This window comes from Phasianus colchicus, chromosome 5 (genome assembly GCF_987193195.1).
Source record: "Phasianus colchicus chromosome 5, bPhaCol1.hap1.1, whole genome shotgun sequence".
In the NCBI taxonomy this organism is placed as follows: domain Eukaryota; kingdom Metazoa; phylum Chordata; class Aves; order Galliformes; family Phasianidae; genus Phasianus; species Phasianus colchicus.
Window position 1 is genome coordinate 32,276,588 of NC_143440.1, and position 20,696 is coordinate 32,297,283.

At 46.1% G+C, this 20,696-nt stretch overlaps 2 protein-coding genes across 20 annotated transcripts in view; one reads left to right on the forward strand and one right to left on the reverse strand.

The window, feature by feature from the left end:
* Nucleotides 1-6,670: 6,670 nt before the first annotated feature.
* On the reverse strand, nt 6,671-20,489 carry LOC149917834 (uncharacterized). 15 transcript variants are annotated; one of them, XR_016466932.1, is made up of 7 exons: nt 17,064-17,542; nt 15,640-15,746; nt 11,481-15,518; nt 11,292-11,376; nt 9,439-9,758; nt 9,209-9,246; nt 6,675-8,474 (listed from the first exon to the last, which is right to left on the reverse strand). XR_016466932.1 is itself a non-coding variant. In XM_090141261.1 (4 exons), exons 2-4 carry the CDS (start codon nt 15,045-15,047, stop codon nt 9,860-9,862), a joined length of 261 nt encoding a protein of 86 aa, XP_089997387.1. In that variant the 5' UTR covers nt 15,048-15,518; nt 17,064-17,764; the 3' UTR covers nt 9,765-9,859. The 15 variants fall into 15 exon arrangements, 3 of the variants coding, with proteins under 3 accessions (XP_089997387.1, XP_089997386.1, XP_089997385.1); XR_016466929.1 differs by lacking the exon at nt 15,640-15,746 and having other exon boundaries at nt 6,673-8,474; nt 15,033-15,518; nt 17,064-17,544; XR_016466928.1 differs by lacking the exon at nt 15,640-15,746 and having other exon boundaries at nt 17,064-17,544.
* MEIS2 (Meis homeobox 2) overlaps nt 18,272-20,696 on the forward strand; it is a 169,946-nt gene continuing 167,521 nt past the window's right edge. For 3 of the 5 annotated variants that reach the window (XM_090141258.1, XM_031593735.2, XM_031593733.2), the window contains exon 1: nt 18,931-19,863. In XM_090141258.1, the coding sequence (XP_089997384.1) occupies nt 19,852-19,863 (12 nt within the window). In that variant the 5' untranslated portion in view covers nt 18,931-19,851. Of the gene's footprint in view, nt 18,563-18,930; nt 19,864-20,206; nt 20,267-20,696 lie in introns of those variants that run through there. The other 2 variants (XM_090141256.1, XM_090141257.1) reach the window with 2 other exon arrangements.

Below are 20,696 nucleotides of genomic sequence, written 5' to 3' on the forward strand. Positions count from 1 at the left end.
CTGTAATGCAGCAAGTATGAGAGTCATTTCCACAGCTTATTCTGGTACAGAGTAGTAAAAGGACAAGACTCATCAGCTCTGGAACAATTCAGAAGCCATTTCCATATGGAAACCATTTGGGAAATATCTTCCTCTTAGCATCTTCCTTAGCATTTTTTTCTGCTAGAGGAGATAATAAGGCCCAGCCGCATTACATACAGATTATCCACTTAATCTCATTTCAACAATTATTGGTATCTCTTCTCTTACACTTGTTCCAAACACAAATGTATTCTGTTGACTGCTGCACAAAAGAATGTGTCTTTTCACTGTGTTAAAATCTAACCTTCAAAGTCGAATTTTCCTGATAAAATAGAAGGGAAATATATTTGATATAGAAAATTGCAACTAAATTAAGATCAGCATTAGATAAACAAATCCATAAATGGCTCCTAGCTATTGATTTACTTTCTGAGATGATTTCTCTGGCTCAGAAACTCTTTCTCACACCTGGTGAGGAATAAATGGTGAGATATAAACACTAGGGTTTGGTCTACTCTAGGGAAATCTTTCCCAAATTGTCGGAGGTTTAGAAGTGATTTGCTAGCTCAATTTGAAAAGACATTGGAATTTTTGAAGTTTCCTATATTGGAACCTAGTAAGAACAGTTTGAAGTCTTTGGTGCTTTATCTGTCCAAGGACTTGAACTGGCTTGGCTTTTAGACAGGAGCTCAAGAACCCACATTAAGAAGTACTAGCACTTGTGGGAGTTCTGAATGGCACCAAACCTCTGAGTTCACAGCCTTCTGCATCCCTCCCAGTTTTTGTGGGATTTTTATCATATTTCACTGAAATAACAGCTTTTTGAAACATGCTGCTCTTACATGCCAAGCACATGCAACATTTGAAGGGTAAGATTTCAAGTGTTTTAGCGTACTGCAGTTATTCATGAATCTGTGTTCCAATAGACAACTTCAGTAAGCAATGTTAAAAATGTACATTCTGACAGACTTTCTAGGTAGCGTTGTCAATACTATTGACAATGGTATTTCTCTGCATTAGGCTTTCAAGTAAATTTCTATTTAAGTATAACATCTGTTAACATGCAGTCTTGAAACTTGAACTTTCAGCCACATTTCTTTTGGTGAATACTTTAATAACACATCCTGAGTGATTTTATAGCACCAATAAAGACTACACACTGGGATCAAATAGTTGTTACTTTCTGAAAGTCTTTTACTGTAAACCCAGTAAAAGTGTGGTATTAACATCTTATCTGTAAAAGAAGTCTTGTTTGGGATAGTACAAAAAGGACAGTCTTACAGTTTAACCGTTATGAAAGCACTTATGTAACTGCATTTGGATAGGCACAATTACAAGGTTTCTATTAAATAACAGCTGTATTTCCTGAAAGGAAGGCTGCTTTAATAGCAAAAAAAAAAGTTTGTAGAGTAGACATTTAGCTCTGCTTTCTCCAGTAGATGTCACTTGCAGTACATAATAATTCATGTAAAGAAGTCAGAGTATATAGAAATGCATTCCTTTACTTGAAATACGCAAGCCAAATTGAAAAGCCATTTTGGTGTCCTATGTATGTAGTAAGTTTGGCATTTGGTTTATTTTAAAAGATTCCATTAAAATAATAAAAGGTAACACATTTTGTTTCCAATTGATCAGTGAAGATTTTGCCTCCATCTCCTGTAATTTGAAATAAAAGGAAATAAATTTACTTGTTGACACCTGTGAAGTCTGGATCATACATGATGTAATATTGTATTGGTAACTAGGATTTGGCAATTACCAGATTTACTTTAAAGAAAAAATATATCATGCAATTATTTTTTAAAATTTCAGAATCATTAACATTTGGGATGAAATTTAGTAGAGAAATATTATAGGACACATATAACCCAACAGCAGAACTGTTTTCTTCTATAAGCAAGGGAGAAGTTGTTGAGAATAATGTGTATTTAAAAGAAACCCTCTTGAGTTGTAGGTAATTAAAAAAGAAATGACCTTCTAGGAATTTTGTATGTGACTTTATTCATTTTTTCCCTTCTTTTACATGATCATATATAATACTGTCTTCAGTAGAATACTTATGGATCTATATACATGCAAAAATCTCATCTTTGGGCCTACAGTGCCTCGGGGATGCATTGTGTCTCCATGATGTCAAGGTCAATACAGATGGTGAATTATATGTAAAGGTTTGTCTTTTATAGCTCACATAGTTTCACTTGTCTCTACCTGACATGTCAGCTAAGCCTTTGCAATTTAGGATATACATGCTGCTGGTTCTTGCTAGCTGATCAAAGAGTTTGATGTCTCCTCTTTGGAACCATTCCCCCTTCTCTGCTCAACTTAGCAGCTCTTTCTTTCACTAGGTACAAGTTAGGACTGCTGTATTCTTTCCATTACTCACTATTGTCTGGACAAGATAATGAAGAGACTCAGTCTGGGACTATGGTCTTCTCCTTTTATTCTTTCTAGAAAAATCCCATCACAACTGCTGAGAGAAAGAGTTTTCCATAGTCACTGCAGATTAGTTTAGAAAGGAGGATTAAAAAAATAGCTATGCTCTCTTCTCTTCTCATGCCCTCCTCTGGGGGGCCCCAAGGCAACTAAACAAAAAAACAATCTTGAAGTATTTTGAGATGAAGTATCTACCAAGTTAGCAGGAGCCACAGAGATGTAGACAAAACCCTACTACTCTCTCTCTCGTCCCCAAAAAACTTTGTGTAAAAAGGAGAAATAGACTAGAAATAAAATAGAAATATATATATTTCTCCAGAATGCAGCTGAAGGAGTGTGGGAAACTCAAAAGCCAACAGCCACAAATTTGTTAGTGGAGAGAGCTATCTGCTTTCCCCTTTGCCTGACACAAGGGGAGAAAGGAAAGAGGCAGGCAAAGGTGACATTGTAGAAAAATAATACAGGCTCAGAAACTTTCTCATGAAAAAGAGAGCTTGCCCTCTTGCTTTCTTGAAGAAGTATACTTGGTATAAATTGAGATCACGTACAAGGAACCAGGTCTCTATTTGACTTGGTGATTCATAACAAAGATAGGGGGGTTCAGGTGTTCTAATATGAGCTGCTCTGCATTGCCAGCTTCAGGTCACATATATTAGGTTTGTACAAGTTTATATCCTCAGCCACAGGCCAGAAATCAGTATCAGCAGACTTACAAGGGCTTACAAATGATTAGTAGAGGCAGTCTATTGGAAATACATAGCAAATTCCACAGAGCACAGAGAAGAAAAAGAAATCTGGGAATGAAATAAAAAAAAAAATAAAACTGACAAATTTCTGAATTTCTGGGGACTGTAGGGATTCACACTCTTTGGCTGCGTCAATTTTTGATCATTTTCTTCTACTTTCTTCAAGAAAAGATTATTTGCCAAAAAGAAAAATAACCCAAACCTTTGAAACTCTGACCTGTCACAGGCTCTTGGTATTCTGCTGAGCTGAAGGATGGCCTGTAACACCATCAGCTTATTTTCATAAGCAATGCAAGACCTACTTCAAGCTGAGCACATCCAGAAGGTGAAAGACATTTATTTTAAACCACACTCAGATTTCGTGGTGATGGGTGCAATATAAATCTAAAAATCATAGAAGAAATTTTGTATTTATTTTCTTTAGTAATAAATTCATGGTTACAGTTTTGACAGTATTTTTTAAAGTAAAAAAAAAAAAAAAAAAAAAAACAGTAATGTTCTCTTTTAAAGTAATTCAGCATTACTGAAGGTGCAAGATGTTATGTACAAACCAAACCTACAGAATTAAATAATATTGAGATAGAGATAGAGATGCTCTTGAAAAGGGCTTATAAGTTAATATAATGGGCATATTTTGGTACAGCTTCATCAGAAGAGCTCGTATTCTCTTATGAATTCCATTCCATGGTGCCACAAAGCTATGTACCGTGAGCTTCATTTTATGACCATGAAAGTGTATAATTCATCTCTGATAATCCAGGCCAGTCAGTGGGAGAGCCAGGAGAAAATCTGAAACTGTTGATTTCAAGGGCTCTGCTACACCAGATAACTTTCTCTTCTGTTCCTTCTAGAGAGAGATTCATTTATCTCTCCACTGGCTCTGAGGGTCGGAAGGAACATCCCTGAAATGGTAAGCTGGCCTTTTACATTCCTAAGTGGCTCTTTTTAACTTATCTATTGTTTATTCATGCTGAGGAATACTCAGATTTAAAGAATCTTTTCTGAAATCCACTCTGAATTTAACATGGCACAAACAGGTATCTTGATATCGTGATGGCATGAGAGACGCATCAGCTTCTGACAAGCTCATCTAGGGGATTGGGAAGGACATGAGGTTATCCCTTTCCTAAGTTATTCGACATCTGGGTTTCTCCTTCTACAATGTTTTGACACGAGTTAATTGCCAGCTTCATTCATGTGAGTGGATGCTTTTAAACAGAGCACTGCAAGAAGTCATGTGCTTCTTCTTCTTAAAGAACCAGACTACACTATACCATTTCCAAATTCACATCCCTGCTCAGTTTTGTTATCAGTATCTGTAAATATATATATTTAGCTTCACTTGACCCAGTGAAGCTTCATCTGTCATACCAGAAAGTAAGAATATCACACTGGATGTGAAGGACACTGAAGAAAGGGAATTTTTTAGTAATTTAGAATGCGTGTTTAGAAATCAAAACATAGAATTTTAGGGAAAAAAAAAAATACACTGGAATTTTAAAAGACCACATAACTTCTGGCAGCTTTGCCCTTTGATTCTCATCAACTTTTTACCAGTCCGTTTCACATATCCACACAACTCACAAATAAGACAAGAGAACCAACACTTTATTGATGCTTACAGCCAGGGAAAAAAGAAAAGGTTCTGACTTAAATGGTTTTGGCCAACCTTTTAAATTGCCATGCTCCAGCAATTCGACTTGAGACCTTGCAGCTCCTCTGAGAACTTCTGAGGACAAAATCCTCCAAAACAAGTAGATAAGCTCCACCAGCTATGATTGTATGAAAACACTCTGATTAGCCACTTGTCCTTCCACCGAAGTGAGATAAGTATCATTTTTTTTTTATGGGATTCTTCTACAGGTATTGTAGACAACTAAATTTTTTGTCATGCTAAGCAACAGAACACAGGAGATTGGATATACTCAAAGGAAACTATAACTCTATTGGGAAAAAAAGATTTTAAACGATGTCTGGTCACTTTATACATGGCATATCTCCAAGTACATGCTGAATTGCAAAACTGTAACACATTCAGAGAGAATATTTATGTGTCCCTTCTTCACTACATGTGCAGTATTTTTCTCCCATGTCTCAAAAACTGTAGCCACAATTTACAAGTATATGCACAATCAAATTGCTATTGATTTAGCAATGCCTTTCTTTGATGTCCCTTGCCTTAACCTCATTTATAAAGCTGTTTTGCATTATTTCAAACTGTCAATGATTTGTGACTCATGAATATTCAAATCTAATTTGCACTTACCTTTTTTGCATGCATGCTTACTTGTAATATGTCTCATTTGCCCTTTGTTTTGTGTTTATTTGCAGATTGTTTAGTGAAGTAAACTCTGTTTTTAAAGTAATAGCATCTATTTAAACACAAGTGGACCAATTCTCACCTTAGTACTGTTTTATATCACTGTAATTCCATTAACTTCAATGGAGTTTCTCCTGCTTAAGTGAAGAGAAAATGAGGTCCATGAACTCATTTTGGCTGTTCTCTCTCCACCCCTAATCTTACATTAAGGTTGTTTAGCATGTTCCATTGGAATAGCAAAAATTGTATTTAGTATTTTATTCAGAAAGAAATATCGAGACTGAACTCCCAACATTTCAAGCTCTCTAATGCTGTTCAGATCTTCAGATCTGAGTAAAAATTAAGAATTCTTTACACTGACTTATTAGTATTCATTCATATCACAGTACTTTATTATCAGAGAAATTAACAAATACTTTTTTTTTTTTTTCCTGTGGCTGTAGTAAATCTAATAGAATAACTCAGTAACTTAAGAATACTAATAGTATATCCTTTCCCGGGGGGATGGGACATAGATCTAGAAGAGTGCTTCAGAGCTTCTCACAACACAATGGGCCCTGAATCTGGCTCTCTGTGTGCTTGTTTACCTAAAAGGAATGTCTGCTAGATGCTGAAGGAAAGCAGGGCCTAGATCTTTATATCGGTTTATTCCCATTTGTGAGGGATTTTATAATTAAACCAATGCCTCTCTCAACTATTAAGAATCTTGCCAGATGTTTATTTCAGGAACAGTTACCATGAATGCATTGGGTGCAGACCTTCTTCAATGAATGAAATCTGGGAAAAATAGAAAAAAAAAAAAAGAAATTTTCTTTCGAATCAAACAGTATGTTCTTACTTCAGTTCCCAGAGCCATTTGTTAAAGGAAGCAATCCAAGGTTCAGCTGGGGGAGGGGAAGAAAGGCGATCGATTATTTCCAATAATGTTTGAAAGCTGAAATTAACCTATAGCGACAAAACTGGTTGTGTTCCTTGGCTGCTACTGCAACCCTATTCAAAAAGCAGCTCTAGGAGTTTCAGATGGGTTCTGATCATGTTTGTGTCCATACAACTGAAAATTAAAGCAAGGAGGATTTTCCCTTAACAAGCATTAGGTAAACCTATTTTCTTTATGGATTAAATGCTACTTTATTAAATGGAATGGAGGCAAAATCAGGCTTTCCATGAATAACTGCACAGAACAAAAGCATGCATACAAGACAGGCATGTGTGTTGTGCACTTTTATTATTTGTTTAGTCTCTTGTTAAAATAATTTGATTCAACCTATTGGGAAATAGAGCAAGTGTGATAGATGACCAGTGACACATCGAGAATAACAAAACAAAAAGCCCAAATGAACACATCATGGATGAGTTTTAGGCTGGAAATTGTTTGCCTAAGCTACTCTTGATGAATATTTTTAGGTATAGAGCCCTTTTCCTCTGAAGATTCAATGTACTTCCCGGATATGAGATGAGGTTCCCAACTGGATACAAGAGATCTGAGCCTAGAAAATAAGGCTGCATTCATCCAAGAGTTTACTTCAAATGAAGGCTTTTATCAGCTGTTCCATAACAGAGAAAAATATTTTGGATGCTTATTTTTAGCTCTTCACATGAATAATAGAAGTAAAATGACTTCAGTATTAAATGTGAAGCAATATTTTAAAAATGTCATATGTAGGTTAACAGTGATATACGTGAGTATGGTATGCAAGGGTTTTCAGTAATGCCAGACTCGTGCTTTTAAATGGCATGTCTCAGCTTTTGTGAAGTCCAAGGTAAAGTCATATGCCTCAAACGCCCAAGAAATAGCATTATCCGGTGTGACACATGCCCAGATATGTCTGATTGTGATCGTAATATAGCCTTAAGGTAAGAGAACAGGACAACCACTTGTGTGCTATTTTTTTCAATGTTGTTTACATTTCTCTACATCAAAGGAAAGCTTCTGCTAGAGCTATTTATTTGCAGATCAATGGCACTATTAATGATTGTCTATAAATGTATATGAAGTATTATAAGATTAATTTGATAATTAGCACATACTTTAAAAATGGAATATACTAGTATATGATTGTGTTTCATCCCTGAAAAGCCTGCTGATTTTGAAAAACACTTTGAAGAAGAATGTACCACTATAACATGAGAAATATCTAAATGTGTCAAAGGAAAACCCTAGCTTCAAATCCCTGAAATATGAATTAAAGAATTGATGCTTCCTGTGCTGAGGGCTTACTTCAAGGTTGGTGCTTATCCACATGTACCATCAGGAGGAGCAGGAAGGCTGAGCACAGGGACAGTGGCATCTTTCGAACTCAGCATGCAGAGCCCTGTGTCCTCCATTCAGGTGATTTTCCAGACAATGGAACTTGGGCCTGAGGATACTGAAAGCTATCAGTTTTTAAAACACTGTCTGCAGAGATTCACTGCCTTGAGATTTTCTCTGAACTTTTGTTTCCTCTGTGGGTTGATTGGCAGCCCTTCTGATGAGTGAGGTTTACAATCACTAATGTCTTTGTTTGGACGTAGGACCTTAGGATGTTAGTTGTGTAGTCACACACTGCAGCACAAATTCCTCCCTAAGTTATCAGCATTAAAGTCAGTAGTGATACAGCCCAGATGAGTTTCACTCTTTATTGGCTAACTTTGATGGGGAAAAATGCGATGAGTGGAAGTATGTAAACACAGCAAGGTGGTTAGGCGTACATTGCAGTTATAGGATTTGTTGTTTAGAATTAAGAGAGTTTCTGCCCTTTAATGCCAAGGCAAGGATAATATCCCATCTAGTTCACTGCAACTTCAGACATCCAGATTATTTTATTCTGACATGAAAAACCTGGTGATCTCTGAGAAATTGCAAAGCCTGCACACTGTCCCTCTTCTTCCTCTTCACGGATCCTGTGGGACCATTCTGTCCTGCAAGAATTGGATCCTCCATTCTCTCGGTGTTGCTGTGACTCATCGTGCTCAACCTGCAGAGATTCAAGTGGAAGAATAAGTTTCTCAAAATGATGAACAGAGGAGAAAGTAAAATCAGAACAATCCCAGAGAGTTCACCTTCATAAAATAATATGTATTAACTAATGTATGTTTCCTCGCTTACCTTATACCTGTGTTTCATTCCCTTGCATTAGTGAGGTAATTAATTTCACAGGAGAGATGAAAGGAGCCAAAGAGATGACAGCAGGCATGTGTGAGAAAGGAGTCAAGTGTAGGTCTGCGATGGTGGGCAGCTGAAAAGTGTTTTTGACATGCATTTTGTGAATGTGAAGAAAGCGTCAAGAAGTGCACGCAGAGGAGCTGAAGGTGTGTTGTGTTTTCTGCTGTCTTGAGCACGATTGTATGCTGGGTATCTTCTGATAGATTATACACGGGGAGGGTGATGTTGAGCACAATGTAACACGTCTGATCTTCTCGCATAGCTTTGGTCATTTACAGTGAGGGGTTAAACTGAATTTCCTAAGAAATAAATGTTTCCTGCTTTGCTGGGAAATATATATATGTGTGTGTACGTGTGTACTGTTTTTTAGACTTAAGGTTTCTTAGGGGAAATGCTGTATCCAAGGGCTGTTTCATGAGCTGGGAGCACTGTTCTAAACCTCTGGGGCAAATGTTTTCATTGAATTGTCGAAAGAGCCTGAGATTGGCAACACCACCCTGCCCCTGGCTAATGAGCCTTCCCCGAGAGAATATCAAGTGCAATTACCTTTCAGGGAATAACAACATTCCAAAGAACCATGGACCCTGCAGAGAAAAACGAAACATACATTTGTAGGTAGAAACAGCTATGAATCAGCATTAATTATCCAATAGAGGGAGAAGGGTTGCAATAAGTCTCAGTTCCTGACTCACACCATAGATCACAGCAAATGTGAGCTCTTATAGAAAAAAAAATATATATATATATATATATATATATTGAGAAGTTCAACCTACCCCAGCCCCCATCCCCGGCAAGCACACTTTGTCTTGGAGCTGCGCTCCTGGGGTGAGCGTCCCGACCTCCGCTTCAGAGATGGCTGCAGGAGGCGAAGAGGGCTGCTGCTGGCGAGGGAGCCCCGGACGGCAGTGGGACAGTTAATGTAGCGCAAAGGCTCATTCGGGGTTTCCCACTTGCAGACGTGACCGAGGCCGCCGGGCGTCCCATAGCAGCTCGGCTTCAGAGCCGGGTGGACCTCGTCCCGCCACGACTTCGTGTCCAGCAGATGCAGAAAGGAGGAGAGTCCCAGGCGATTAGGTTTTTATTACGCACATTCCTAGGAAGGAGGGGGGAGGTGGGGGGTTGGGAAAGGAGGACACCATATATTTTGGATTGAGAGATTGGAAAAACATGTGAAATTCAAAGGACTTCTGGATGTCACCGCGGCTCCCTGAGCGTGTTCGCTTGCGCTAAGCCTCCCGCCGAGGCGCGGCTCTCCGCTGCCCGCTTCATCCCGCGGAGCTTCCCCAGGGAGCCGGGAAACCCCGCCGCAAACTCTTCGGACGTGAAAAAGCCGCGGAGAAGGACCGGCTGCTTTGCTGAAACAAGGCACACATATATTGAGTTTGTCAGGGATCATAAAATGTGAATTGATTATTCAAACAGCCATTGATTATAAAAGAATGCTTACTGCAGCAATGGGAAAGGTTAAAAGGAAATTGACCCTCCGCGTACGTGACATAAAGTCATTACGTAAATGAGATATTCATACAGGGTATAATCAAGGTCACGCTAATTTTATTTGCGGTATTCCACTCAAATCTCGAGCTTCGTTTGGAGGCAGCGAATTGTCCCCGAGGGACCTAAAACACCAGGTAGACCGCAGGTGCCGCTAAAATATATATACACCCACGTCAGTACAACCCGAGGAAGGCTGCGCGTTACCGGGGACCCGCGGGCACGGCGGGCCCGAGCCCCGTGCGGTGCCTGCGGCCGCGGAGCCCCCGGAGGCTGTTGGCACCGCGCCGCTGCCGGGGCCGCCTCCCCCGGGCCGGGAGCGCGGGCGGTGCGGGCGCTGCCGAAGAGCCGCGCCTCTCCCAGCCGGGATGGGAACGTGTCAAAAAATTAGCTGTATTTATGCACATATTTATCCCCTCTAATTATAGAAATTAATCCTCTTACTTATGACTAAAAGGTAACGTCTGAGGCGTCCCTTTGATGTTTAACAGCATCGTTTGTGGCTAACATTCCAACTGATTAAGGAATAATTGTTGTTAAATGCTTTACAAGTGGATAGTGTTTAATTGAGAGGCATTCATAATTCTACGGCTTACCGCAAAATGAAACGTAATTAAAAACGCAGGAATTTCCAACCGATTTTATTCCAATTATGTTTATTGTTCCGACTAATTATGGCAGAAGGGGCGCGTTCCCCGGCCCTGACCGGCACGCGGTCCCACACGCACTGGGCGGATTCCCCTCCCCAGGTGCCCCTTCACCCTCCCCCCTTCCACCCCCCATGGAGCGCTCCGGCCCTTTGCTTCTCTCCTCCTCGCAACACCTGGGAATGCGCGAAAGTGCTGGCAGCACTCTTCCCTCGGAGTCACCGTAGAAAGGCTGATGGATTTCTCGAAGAAGCACTTGCCACACACTGCGGCAACCATCTCCTAGCAGGATTTTACAAACCAAAGTAAACAAAGCACCCCAGGGGCGATTTCCTCCTTTTGCGCAGCTCACTTCTCAATTTACCTCCGAAGCGATCGTAAACACACACAAGAATTACGGCAGAAATCACAGTTGGTCTGAGGAAGACGTTCCGGATGGAAAAGGCAGAGACTGAACGTGTTCAAAGGAACGGTCACTGAAATACCTGCTGGCTGCCTCTCCACGGGCCAACCTTCCTTCTCCCCCGGGAACTCGGGCTCGCTCCAGCGGCTCTTCAACCGTACATCTCCCTGGGAAAGGGGAGAAGAAGGGAAAAAAAAAAAAAAAAAAAAAAAAAAGATGGGAAACAAACAAACAAAAAAAGACATACCGCCCCCTCCCCCTAACCCCGCACCTCGGGTCCGTCTCCCCAGCCCGTGAAGCAGCGTCAGTCTCAGAGCGGGTGGGGTGGGAGGAGAAGTGACCCGGCTGATCGCAGTGTTTGCTCGATCGAAGGGAGCGATGTGGCAGTGGATTGATTTATTGCTGAGTTTGGCCGCGTCCCGGCTGGGCGCGGGAGGAAAAGGAGCTAGGGGTGCCTGGCATCGAACTAACACCAACTCAGGGCTCACGGCTAAAAGAACCATCAGTTCAGACCCTGCTGCATGGGGGCTGCGGGACAGGGGACACAGAACGCCCCTGCTGCTCCCACTCTGCTTTCCCTCGGGCTCCGACCCGCTAAGGAAGGATCCCCTACGGTCATCGCTCCCTTTGTTCCCCGCTGCTGCCAGCACCCGGCCCTACACGGGTGGGTCGGGGCCGCTCTGCTCGGAGGGCTCCGAACTCCCAGGTGGGCTCCGGCTCGCCGTTCTCTCCGTGGAGGTTCTCGGAGCTCCTAAAGGGTTTAAGCAAGGTGTGAGAGAAGAAAAGTGTTTAAATCTTACTGGGGAGATAAAGGGGTGGGAGGATTCCCTCTGATGGCAAGTTAGAAATGGCCCGAGCTTTCCAGAGGGACGTTCGAATTGGACTTAATGGAGCCATAGTTCTACTTCTTTTGCCTCAGCTGTGAGTCCCGGATCCTTTCAGCATTGACAGAGATTTCCAGAGAGGGGAGAAGGGGGGGTACACGGGGTGGCCATTTTATGTAAATGAGCAAATCCGAAATGTATTACAAATCCGGTGTAATAAAACTGACAGTTTTGACAGTATTGACAACATAAATATATGTTGGAACACAGCACTTTCAGACACTTAACCGATGAAGCAATAAAAAGATTCGACTACAATATTTCAAATAATCGACATTGATGTTTTGATACATCATTTTTATACCTCGAATCGATCTATCACTCCGTGACCGGTCAATTTTAAGTAAAAATCTGCTGCAATTATTTACGCTATTGCCAATGACGACCTAATAACTGTTTTCAATTAATTACAACAAAACTAAGCATTATGAGGACCAACCGGCCGTATATCCCGTCGTAGAGTCCCTCGTGTTGTTTGTACGGAGAGCAAACACATATATGCATATTGCATTCTCTTTGTGGGATCAAAAGACAGGCGTACAAAGGCGATCCCAATCTTCGAAGAAGAAGAAGAAGAAGAAAGAGAGAGAGAGAAAGAAAGACATAAAGAAAGACAGAAAGACAGACAGACACACAGACAGAAAGAAAGAAAGAAAGAAAGAAAGAGAAAAAGAAAAGCCCCACCACTTCTCTTTCAGTAGCACACCACAGGCTCTCAGCACGCACTTCGAGGAAACATTATAATATTTTGTCAGCTCAATCCCCGTGCAACACGGGGGCTGCTGTGATTTTTCCCCCTTTTCTCTGTGGGCTGCAACCCACTTCAGACAATGGCCCCAGCGGCTCCTTCCGAGCGGGGCGCTCCGCGCCGGAGCTACCGCATGTGCGGGGGCAGCCGCAGCGCTCCAGGGGCGGTGGGAGCACATTGTTCTCCCGGACTGAGAGCTCCGGCGTCAAACGCGAGCGGTCCTCTTCTGAAGTGCCAAGGGCAACTGGGGAACAACAGTGAGTGTTCTGAGTGAGAGAAAGCAGAGCCTAGCGGATTTGGGAGCTCCTCAGCTGCTCTGATGATGCGCTACACTGACGAGCTTGTCCTCACTGTCCCTTCTGTTACAATATCACAGTGCAAAGAGGGACTTTTATTTATTTATGTGTATTTTTTATGTTTTGGGCTCCTTCGAAGAAATGCAATCTAGATTTTGAACTACACTGCCAGAAACAGCTTTACTGGGCAGCCCAGACCGGTATTTTTGTCCCTCTAGTTTACGCTGGAAATATGCACGGCGCTTCTTACAGACTTCCCTGTACACCCCTGCCAGTCCACGGCGTACACGTCTCGCCGCTCACTTCACGCTGGTGCTTCCCACGCACCCACGCGTGTGCTCAGTCGCTCGGACGCGGGGCGGGGGGCCTTAAGTCCCCCCTTCTCACCGCGCGGCCGCCGTGCGGAGCTGCAGGCAGGGGCGAGTCGGGCGAGCGCCCACGACCACGCGAGAGAGTTCCGCGCCTCGGCCTCGCTGCGGGCTCCGCGCCGCTGGCGCCGGGCTGCGGGCCCTGCGAGGACTGCGCGGCGCGACAGGAGCGCGCTGGAGCCCCGCCAGATAGCGCTAGAGGGCCGCCGATGGCACCGCCGTGCCGCGGCCGCGGGGACACGGCCTGGGGGGGCGGCCCGCGGGGCCCGGGCAGGTCTCGGCAGCCCGGGAGAGACCGTGGGGGCTCGAGAGAGGTCGAGGAGCCGAATCGCTCGCGGAGAGTGGAGGTTGCGTTGGGGTTTTGTAAAAAGAGGGGGAGGGGTGGAAGCAAGAGTTGAAAGGGAAGTTAACAGGTAAGCAATGAACCTCCTCCTAATCCAGCTCCCAAAGACCGCAGCCATACCGCAGCCGAGGTCAGGAAAAGTTCACCGCGATGGGCTACCATTGACTTTCTGGGCAGGAAAGGTTTTGTCAAAAGAATAGATCGCTGCAAAGGGGAGAATGCTGCGGGCAGGCGGGGGGTCGGGGTGAGGAGCTGCATGAATCCGGCGATGCGCGGAGCTTAGACGTGCGGCGTTCCGCCGGGGCGGCCGGGACGGGACCTGGGAGCCGGGCGGCTGCGGAAGCCCGGGAAGGGAGGTCAGAGGGCCGAGGTGGGCTGAGAGAAACAGAAGTGGCCGTAAGAGTCGAGCCCACGGGCGGGGAGAGTGTGCAAAAGGCGATTTAGAAGGTGGGAGTCTGAGCTGGGGAATAATCCTGACTCCAAAACCGCAGAGGTGCTATTTGCACCCCACGCCTTGTCTTGGGAGAGAAGCAGAAAGAACGAATACCGTGGATTTTGCACAGGAGCCTGGTTATGCTGTAAGCCTAATGGAGACGCATTAACACGTGGATTGCTTTCTTCATTAACTCTGACACGTTTCCTAGAACGATGGTTCGGGATAAAATGCTACTTCCAATATTCGGAATTACTCATTCCGCTCTGCTCTGCCCTCAGCCCATCCATTCCGGCTCTGTCTGTAAATGTACGCGGTATATTTCCGAATACAATGGCATCGCCCCAAATACTCGAACTCCGCGCACAAACAAACAAACATTGAATAAAGTTACAAACAAGATTACGGCCGGAGTTATTTGTCCCTGCAGCAAGGCGTCAATTGTTCTAACTGATGTAGGGGCGCTAAGAGGATTTAAACCACGCGAATTTAATAAACCAGATTAGCAATAGGTGCTTCCCACAGATGCTGAGAACCGCACGGCACATCCACTCCGCGTTATCTATCAGAGCCCAGCGCTGCTTGAGAGGGCTGCGGGACATTTCGGAAGGACACAAGCGGGTTTCATACAAGCACAGTTTGTCCCCTCGAAAAAGAACTTTCTATTCGCACTGAAGCTCCCGCTGCACGCCCACGGGCACACACACAGCAGTGGCTCAGACACACCGGGGGACACATTCCGAGATGTTACCTGTTGTGGTGCCATCGCTCCGCAGCGCTGTGCCGAAAGGGAGAGGGGAGCGGGCGAGGGCGGCGCGGGGCCCGGCGCACCTCGGGGCGGTGATTGGAAGCAGACCCGGCCGGGCTGCAGCGGATTTTCCCTCCCTCCGAGGGCTAAGAAGCCGATTTGGGAGTTTGAAGGGAATAGGTTTCAGCGTCCATATTTGTTCTGGTGCACTTGTAAAATGCGATTTGAAGAGGATCTTTAGCTCTCTGATTGTCTTTGTATTGTTTTTCTTGAAACGGATCTTTTGCCCTTAATGAATCCCCACACAGCTGGACAGCTCCTTCTCGGACACTGAGAGCGCTAACCCCAAACTGACCCCAATTTGACACCACAAGATGAAATTTTACCGCCTGTTAAAACCATTTCCAGCCCCGGCCAAAGGAGCTGGCTGTTGACTGAGATGCACTTCCATACCGGACACCTCATTTCTCTTTGGACTTTGGGGCCGATCTAAAAAGAAAAAGAAAAAAAAAGAAAAAAAAAGAAAAAAAAAGGGAAAGAAAGAAAGAAAGGAAAAAAAAAAGCAATAATAAAAAAAGCCCAGCACACACCGCATCGCCTCACCACTCACATTTGTCCTGGGAACAGCCTCTGCCGTGAAAGTGATGCATGAGAAATGGAAATTGGCTAATATAATTTTCCCGAATTACTGTGTTTTAAAAGAAATATGTCCCAACGCTGAAAATAAAAATAATAATAATAATTTAAATGTAAATTTAAAAGGACCTAAGGACGTAGAAGCCCCCCAGCCCTGGGTGCACGGATCCCATTTCCCTCCGAGCTCCCAAAAGCATTTTTGTTAGAGCTGCGTACTTTCACTGAAGGGCGCTACATTGACATTCTCTTTTAATGGTCAAACTGTAGCGCTTTATAACCGCGTTCTCTGCGTGCCTTAATCCACTGGGATAGTGCAGAGGAAAAAGGCTTCGACTCTTTTCAAGAAGAAAAAAAAAAAAAAGGCACAAGAGGAACATGAAAGCCCTCCGTTTGCCACATGAATTTCACTTTCTCTCAAGTTAAAATCATTTTTAAAAGTTGGTCCATGTCCCACACGCACAGCGGGGAGAGACAGTGAGGGGGGTGTCATTGGTTTGGGGAAGAAAAAATAAAAGCAAAAATGAGCAAATGAAAGGAGCAGCACAGAACGCTGTTTAAAAAAAAAAAAAAAAAAAATCTTTGGCTGCTGTTTTTTTTTACATCTTGGGTTTTAGAATGCTCTCTAACAATTCCCTGCTCCGAAGAATCGGGACTTAAAGGAGCTCCTGTGAAAAACAGAATAATTAAAAAAAAAAAAAAAAAAAAAAAAAAGTCTAAAATGATATCCTAAACAATGACGTGCCTTCTGCTATGGGAGCAAAGTCGTGTAAAAAACTTCTCTTTGAAAAGAAAAGGGTGAAGTTCTCCCCCAGTCTGAGATCTGAGCAAACACACGGAGCCCTCAGCGGGACCGGATTACTGTTGCACGGCCGTGCGCCAGGGACAGAGCCCCTCTCTGTGCCACCGACCCTCTCGGAGCGAGGCGCACTCGGGCACAGCAGGGGGCACGGCTGCAAAATCCGTTTGGGAGCTGCAAATATTTACAACGCGTCCCTGAGGTTCCCGCATGGGCTGCGTCGCCATGAAGGGATGCCTCGGGAGTTCGGAACTCGGGCATCCTAGTGGCGGGGTGGGGGGTTGGGAGGTGGGGGGAAGAGAGAAGAAAAAAAAAAATCATAAAAAACAAATAGCATTCACCGCTGAGCTGATCTCTTAAAAATCTGTTCGAAATGTACAGCTGTAAAAGTAGGAAAAGATTTGCATAACCTCCTGCTCTGTAGGTCTCCGCGCACCCAAAGGATTAGCCGAGCATTCATTACCATGAATATCCTGAATTACGTTCCCGATTTATACGACAGAGTATAAAATACTGCACGAGCGTCCCCTCTTTTCCCTGCGAAACGCATCGACTTCACCACTGCTCAAAAGAGATCTCCACACTGAGGGCTTTCTACTCACCTCTCCTCCCAGTCCCGGGAAAGCCAGGCGCAGCCATTCGGTTGCTCTTAGGATTTAGCTTTAATCTCGGAGGAGATCCTCTCAGAAAAGCACTGCGGGGTCGTGCCCGGCTCCGGGCCGCGAACGAGAGCAGCTCCGACCGACACCGGGGCCGGCTCCGGGGCCACTTCTCCCCTTCTCCCGCCCGCAGCCGCCGGGCCGGGTGCTGCCCGGAGCTCGGGGGATGCCCACTGGCGTCCGTCAGCCCCACGCTATCTTTCTTTATATGTGAGGGCTGATTTCCCGCAGACATCATTGTTATGATGGCTCATTTAATCAAACTGTTTAATTGCTCCGGTAATCACTATCATCATCACAGGTACTCAATCATTCATCATTTTGGAGGGGTTTATTGACCTCTGGAGCTCATTCCCCACGCCTATTAAAATCAGGCCAAATATCTGCAACTGCCCCCGACTCATTTTCTTAAAGTTAAAAAAAAAAAAAAAAAAAAAAAAAAAGTTAAAATCGTCACTCTCATCCTGAAAAGCAACGCAAAACACGCCAACCCCTACCCGAACAAATCACATCGTTCTTATTTTTTTCTGCCGTGTATTTCTAAAAGCCACCTATGTACGAGGCCACATTCACCACCGGGTACACAATCATTGATAAATCCCGCTATTAACGGGATAGTCTGGTTTAGATTTTATGTGCAGGGGACCGTGAACGAGGCTGGGGGCTGGGGAGGACAAAACTGCAGCGATCGATAGTCGGAGGCTCGCTCCTCCCCTCACTGGAGGCGCCCCGTGATTGATGAGCCCGGGGAGCGCCGGTAATTGACTGCGCTAGGGTAAGGCATGCTCGGGCTGAGCGCGGCGATTGGCCGAGGGAGCATACCAAAATTACCGCGTGTGTGCGCGTGTGTTTGGAAAAGTTCATCTGGTGCTCGGGGCTGGGGGTGCATCCTCTCACTTCATTTGCCAAATCGTCCTCCTGTAATTAGCGCTCCCGTTAGAGGCATTACCGGGCTCACACCCCGGCGCGCATCCCGTCGAGGTACGGCAAAGTCCACGGACGCGCCCACGCGAGTCCACCGCTGCCCGCCGGCTCCGCTCGGAGGGAACGCGTACAGCGGCCGCGGCACATCTGGGTCTCTCCCGGCAGAGCCGAGCTGACCTCCGTTCCGGGCCCCTCTCCCACGCTCCGTTCGCAGCCCAGAAAGGGATTCCCCTTCCCCCCGCTCCCTCCCTCTCCCGAGCCATCCTCAGCTCTCGAGAGTTGCGATCACCCCACGCGGAGCGGTGCCCAACGCGCTCTCCCCGTGCCCGGACCGTTCATTCGTAGCCGCGCTCAGCGCCCGCGCGGGACGCCCTCCTTCCCCCCACCCCACGCCCGCCGCCTCCCGCAGCGCAGCCCCGCGCCCCCTGCGCACCCCTCGCGGCGGCGGCGGGAGCCGGAGAGCCCCATAAATAATGCAGCGCGTAAATCAGAGCCTGAGCATCGCGGTTCATCGGAAGGTATTTCGGTGCTAAAAGAATCTAGCGCAAACCAACCCGGGGCCGGGCTCCTATCGCACTTTTCTTCTCGCTCTCCGCAGTTTTCCCCTGCCTCTCCCCCCTCTCGCACACACGCACTCTCCCCGTCCTTCCTCCCCTGCCTCCCTCCCTCCCCGCTCCCTCCCTCCCCGCTCCCTCCCTCCCTCTCGCACGCTCTCTCCTTCCTACACGCGCTGCCTCGCTCGGGGCAGGGGCTGTGCGCGGCTCCCCCCGCGCGGCGCTGCAGCCGCCCCGCCGGGCGCTGCCATCCGCGGCGCTCCGCCGGCCGGGGCCACCCCGCGCCCGCCGCTCCCCGCAGCCGCTCGCCGCCGCCGCCGCCGCCGCCGCGCCCCGCTCCCGCCGCCGCCGCTCCCCGCCGCCGCCGCCGCCGCCGCCGCGCTGCAGGACTGGCTATGGCCACCGCCACTTCCGGGTTCCGTCACTTCATTCTCCCGCCGATCAGCGCTGCAAAACTGAGCCTCTTCTATAAGGCAGCCGGCAGCCAACCTGCCAGCACTCACTGACACTCGCTCATCTCCGAGCGCGGGGAGAGAGGGAGACAAAATACCTACCGGGAAAAAAGGAGAGAGGGGGCAGTCCGCGCTTTGCAAACTATTCCATTTTTCTTCGCATCTTTCCCCACCCCCCTTCACAGTACTTAAAAAAAAAAAAAAAAAAAAAAACCCTGTAGCGATCCTAAAAGGCAAAACCCGAGCGCGGAGTTACTGGAAGAAGAAACCGGGGTTAAAAAGATTCCTCCTCTCTTCTTCATCATCATCAACCATCACTCATTCACTACCTTGACATTCCCTGGCTTTGATTGACAGCTGGAGTGGCAAAAAGCCATGAGACACGACAGTTCGGTTCCATGTGGGCTGCTGACGGGCCGATCGTAACCCGCACGGTGGGGGCTTGACCGTGTGTGTGCTTTTTTTTTTTTTTTTTTTTTTTTTTTTTTTTTTTTGGTACGTAGAGAAAGAAAAAAGGAAAAAGAGAAAGAAAAAGGAAAGAGAGAGAAAAAAGAAGAAATACACAGAAACTCATCGTGGTTGCTGGCTGTTTTTTGTGCGTTCTCGTTGCTGGTGGTGGTGGTGGTGGTATTTCCCCGTACCGGAGGATAGGAGAAGTCTGTAAGTGGGTGGCAAAAAAAAAAAAAAAAAAAAAAAAAAAAAAAAAGACTCTTCTTCACTCTAAATCACTTTCTTTGCTGGACTGGGACACTGGGATATTAAATATACGGCACATCCAGGAGTTTATTGGAGCGCAGACTGATGGCGCAAAGGGTAGGTTTAAATCTCCAACCCTTACCTATAGATAAATCCTCCCTAAGAGGGGCCTGTCCGATTTGCTCTCCGCCGGTGCTGCTGCTGATGGCGGCCCCTGTTAGCCAGCAGAGCCCGGGTGATCCCCGCGCTTGCCGTGCGTGTGCGTGAGTGCTGTGCGTGTGCCTCTCCTCGCGGTTGTTCCACGCTCGCTCGTCGCAGCCGTTCCCCGCAGCGCCGCTCCGCTCCCGGCTCGCAGGGAGCTGCCTCGGGAAGCGCTGCGGCCGGGTGTGCACATATACGGGCGTGGATATATGTGTGCATATAGAGCGGCTGCTTTTTTTTTTTTTTTTTTTTTTTTTTTTTTTTTTTTTGTCTCTGGCTTTGACAAGACAAGGGGAATTGCTGCTAAATAATGTTTCTGGTAACTTTCCGATTATTTCCCCCTTTACCTCCCGCCCCCTCCGATGCACCCTACCTCTGCTCTCCCCTTCCCGGCGCTGATTTATTTCTCGAGCCGCTTCGGATTCTGCTCCTTTATTCCTTCATATGGGGTTTTTTTCTCCTTCCTTCCTAACGCGGAGCGGCTCTGGCTTCTCCCCTCGCTTCCTTCCTTCCCCGCGAGCCGGCCGGGCTGCCCCCGCCGCGGGCGGCCCCACACCCCGCACCCCAGCGCTCTCCCCTCTCTCTTTCTCGCACTCCGCGCCCCGCTCAGCCCCCCCGGCTCCGCTCCGGGCCGATCCCTCCGCACGTTCCCTTCTCTCCGTTACGGCTGTTCCCGGTTTGTTGTGCTCTGCTGGCGCCTGGCCGGGTGCTCCACTCTCTTCTGACTTTTGTTGTTGTTGTTTGTTTGT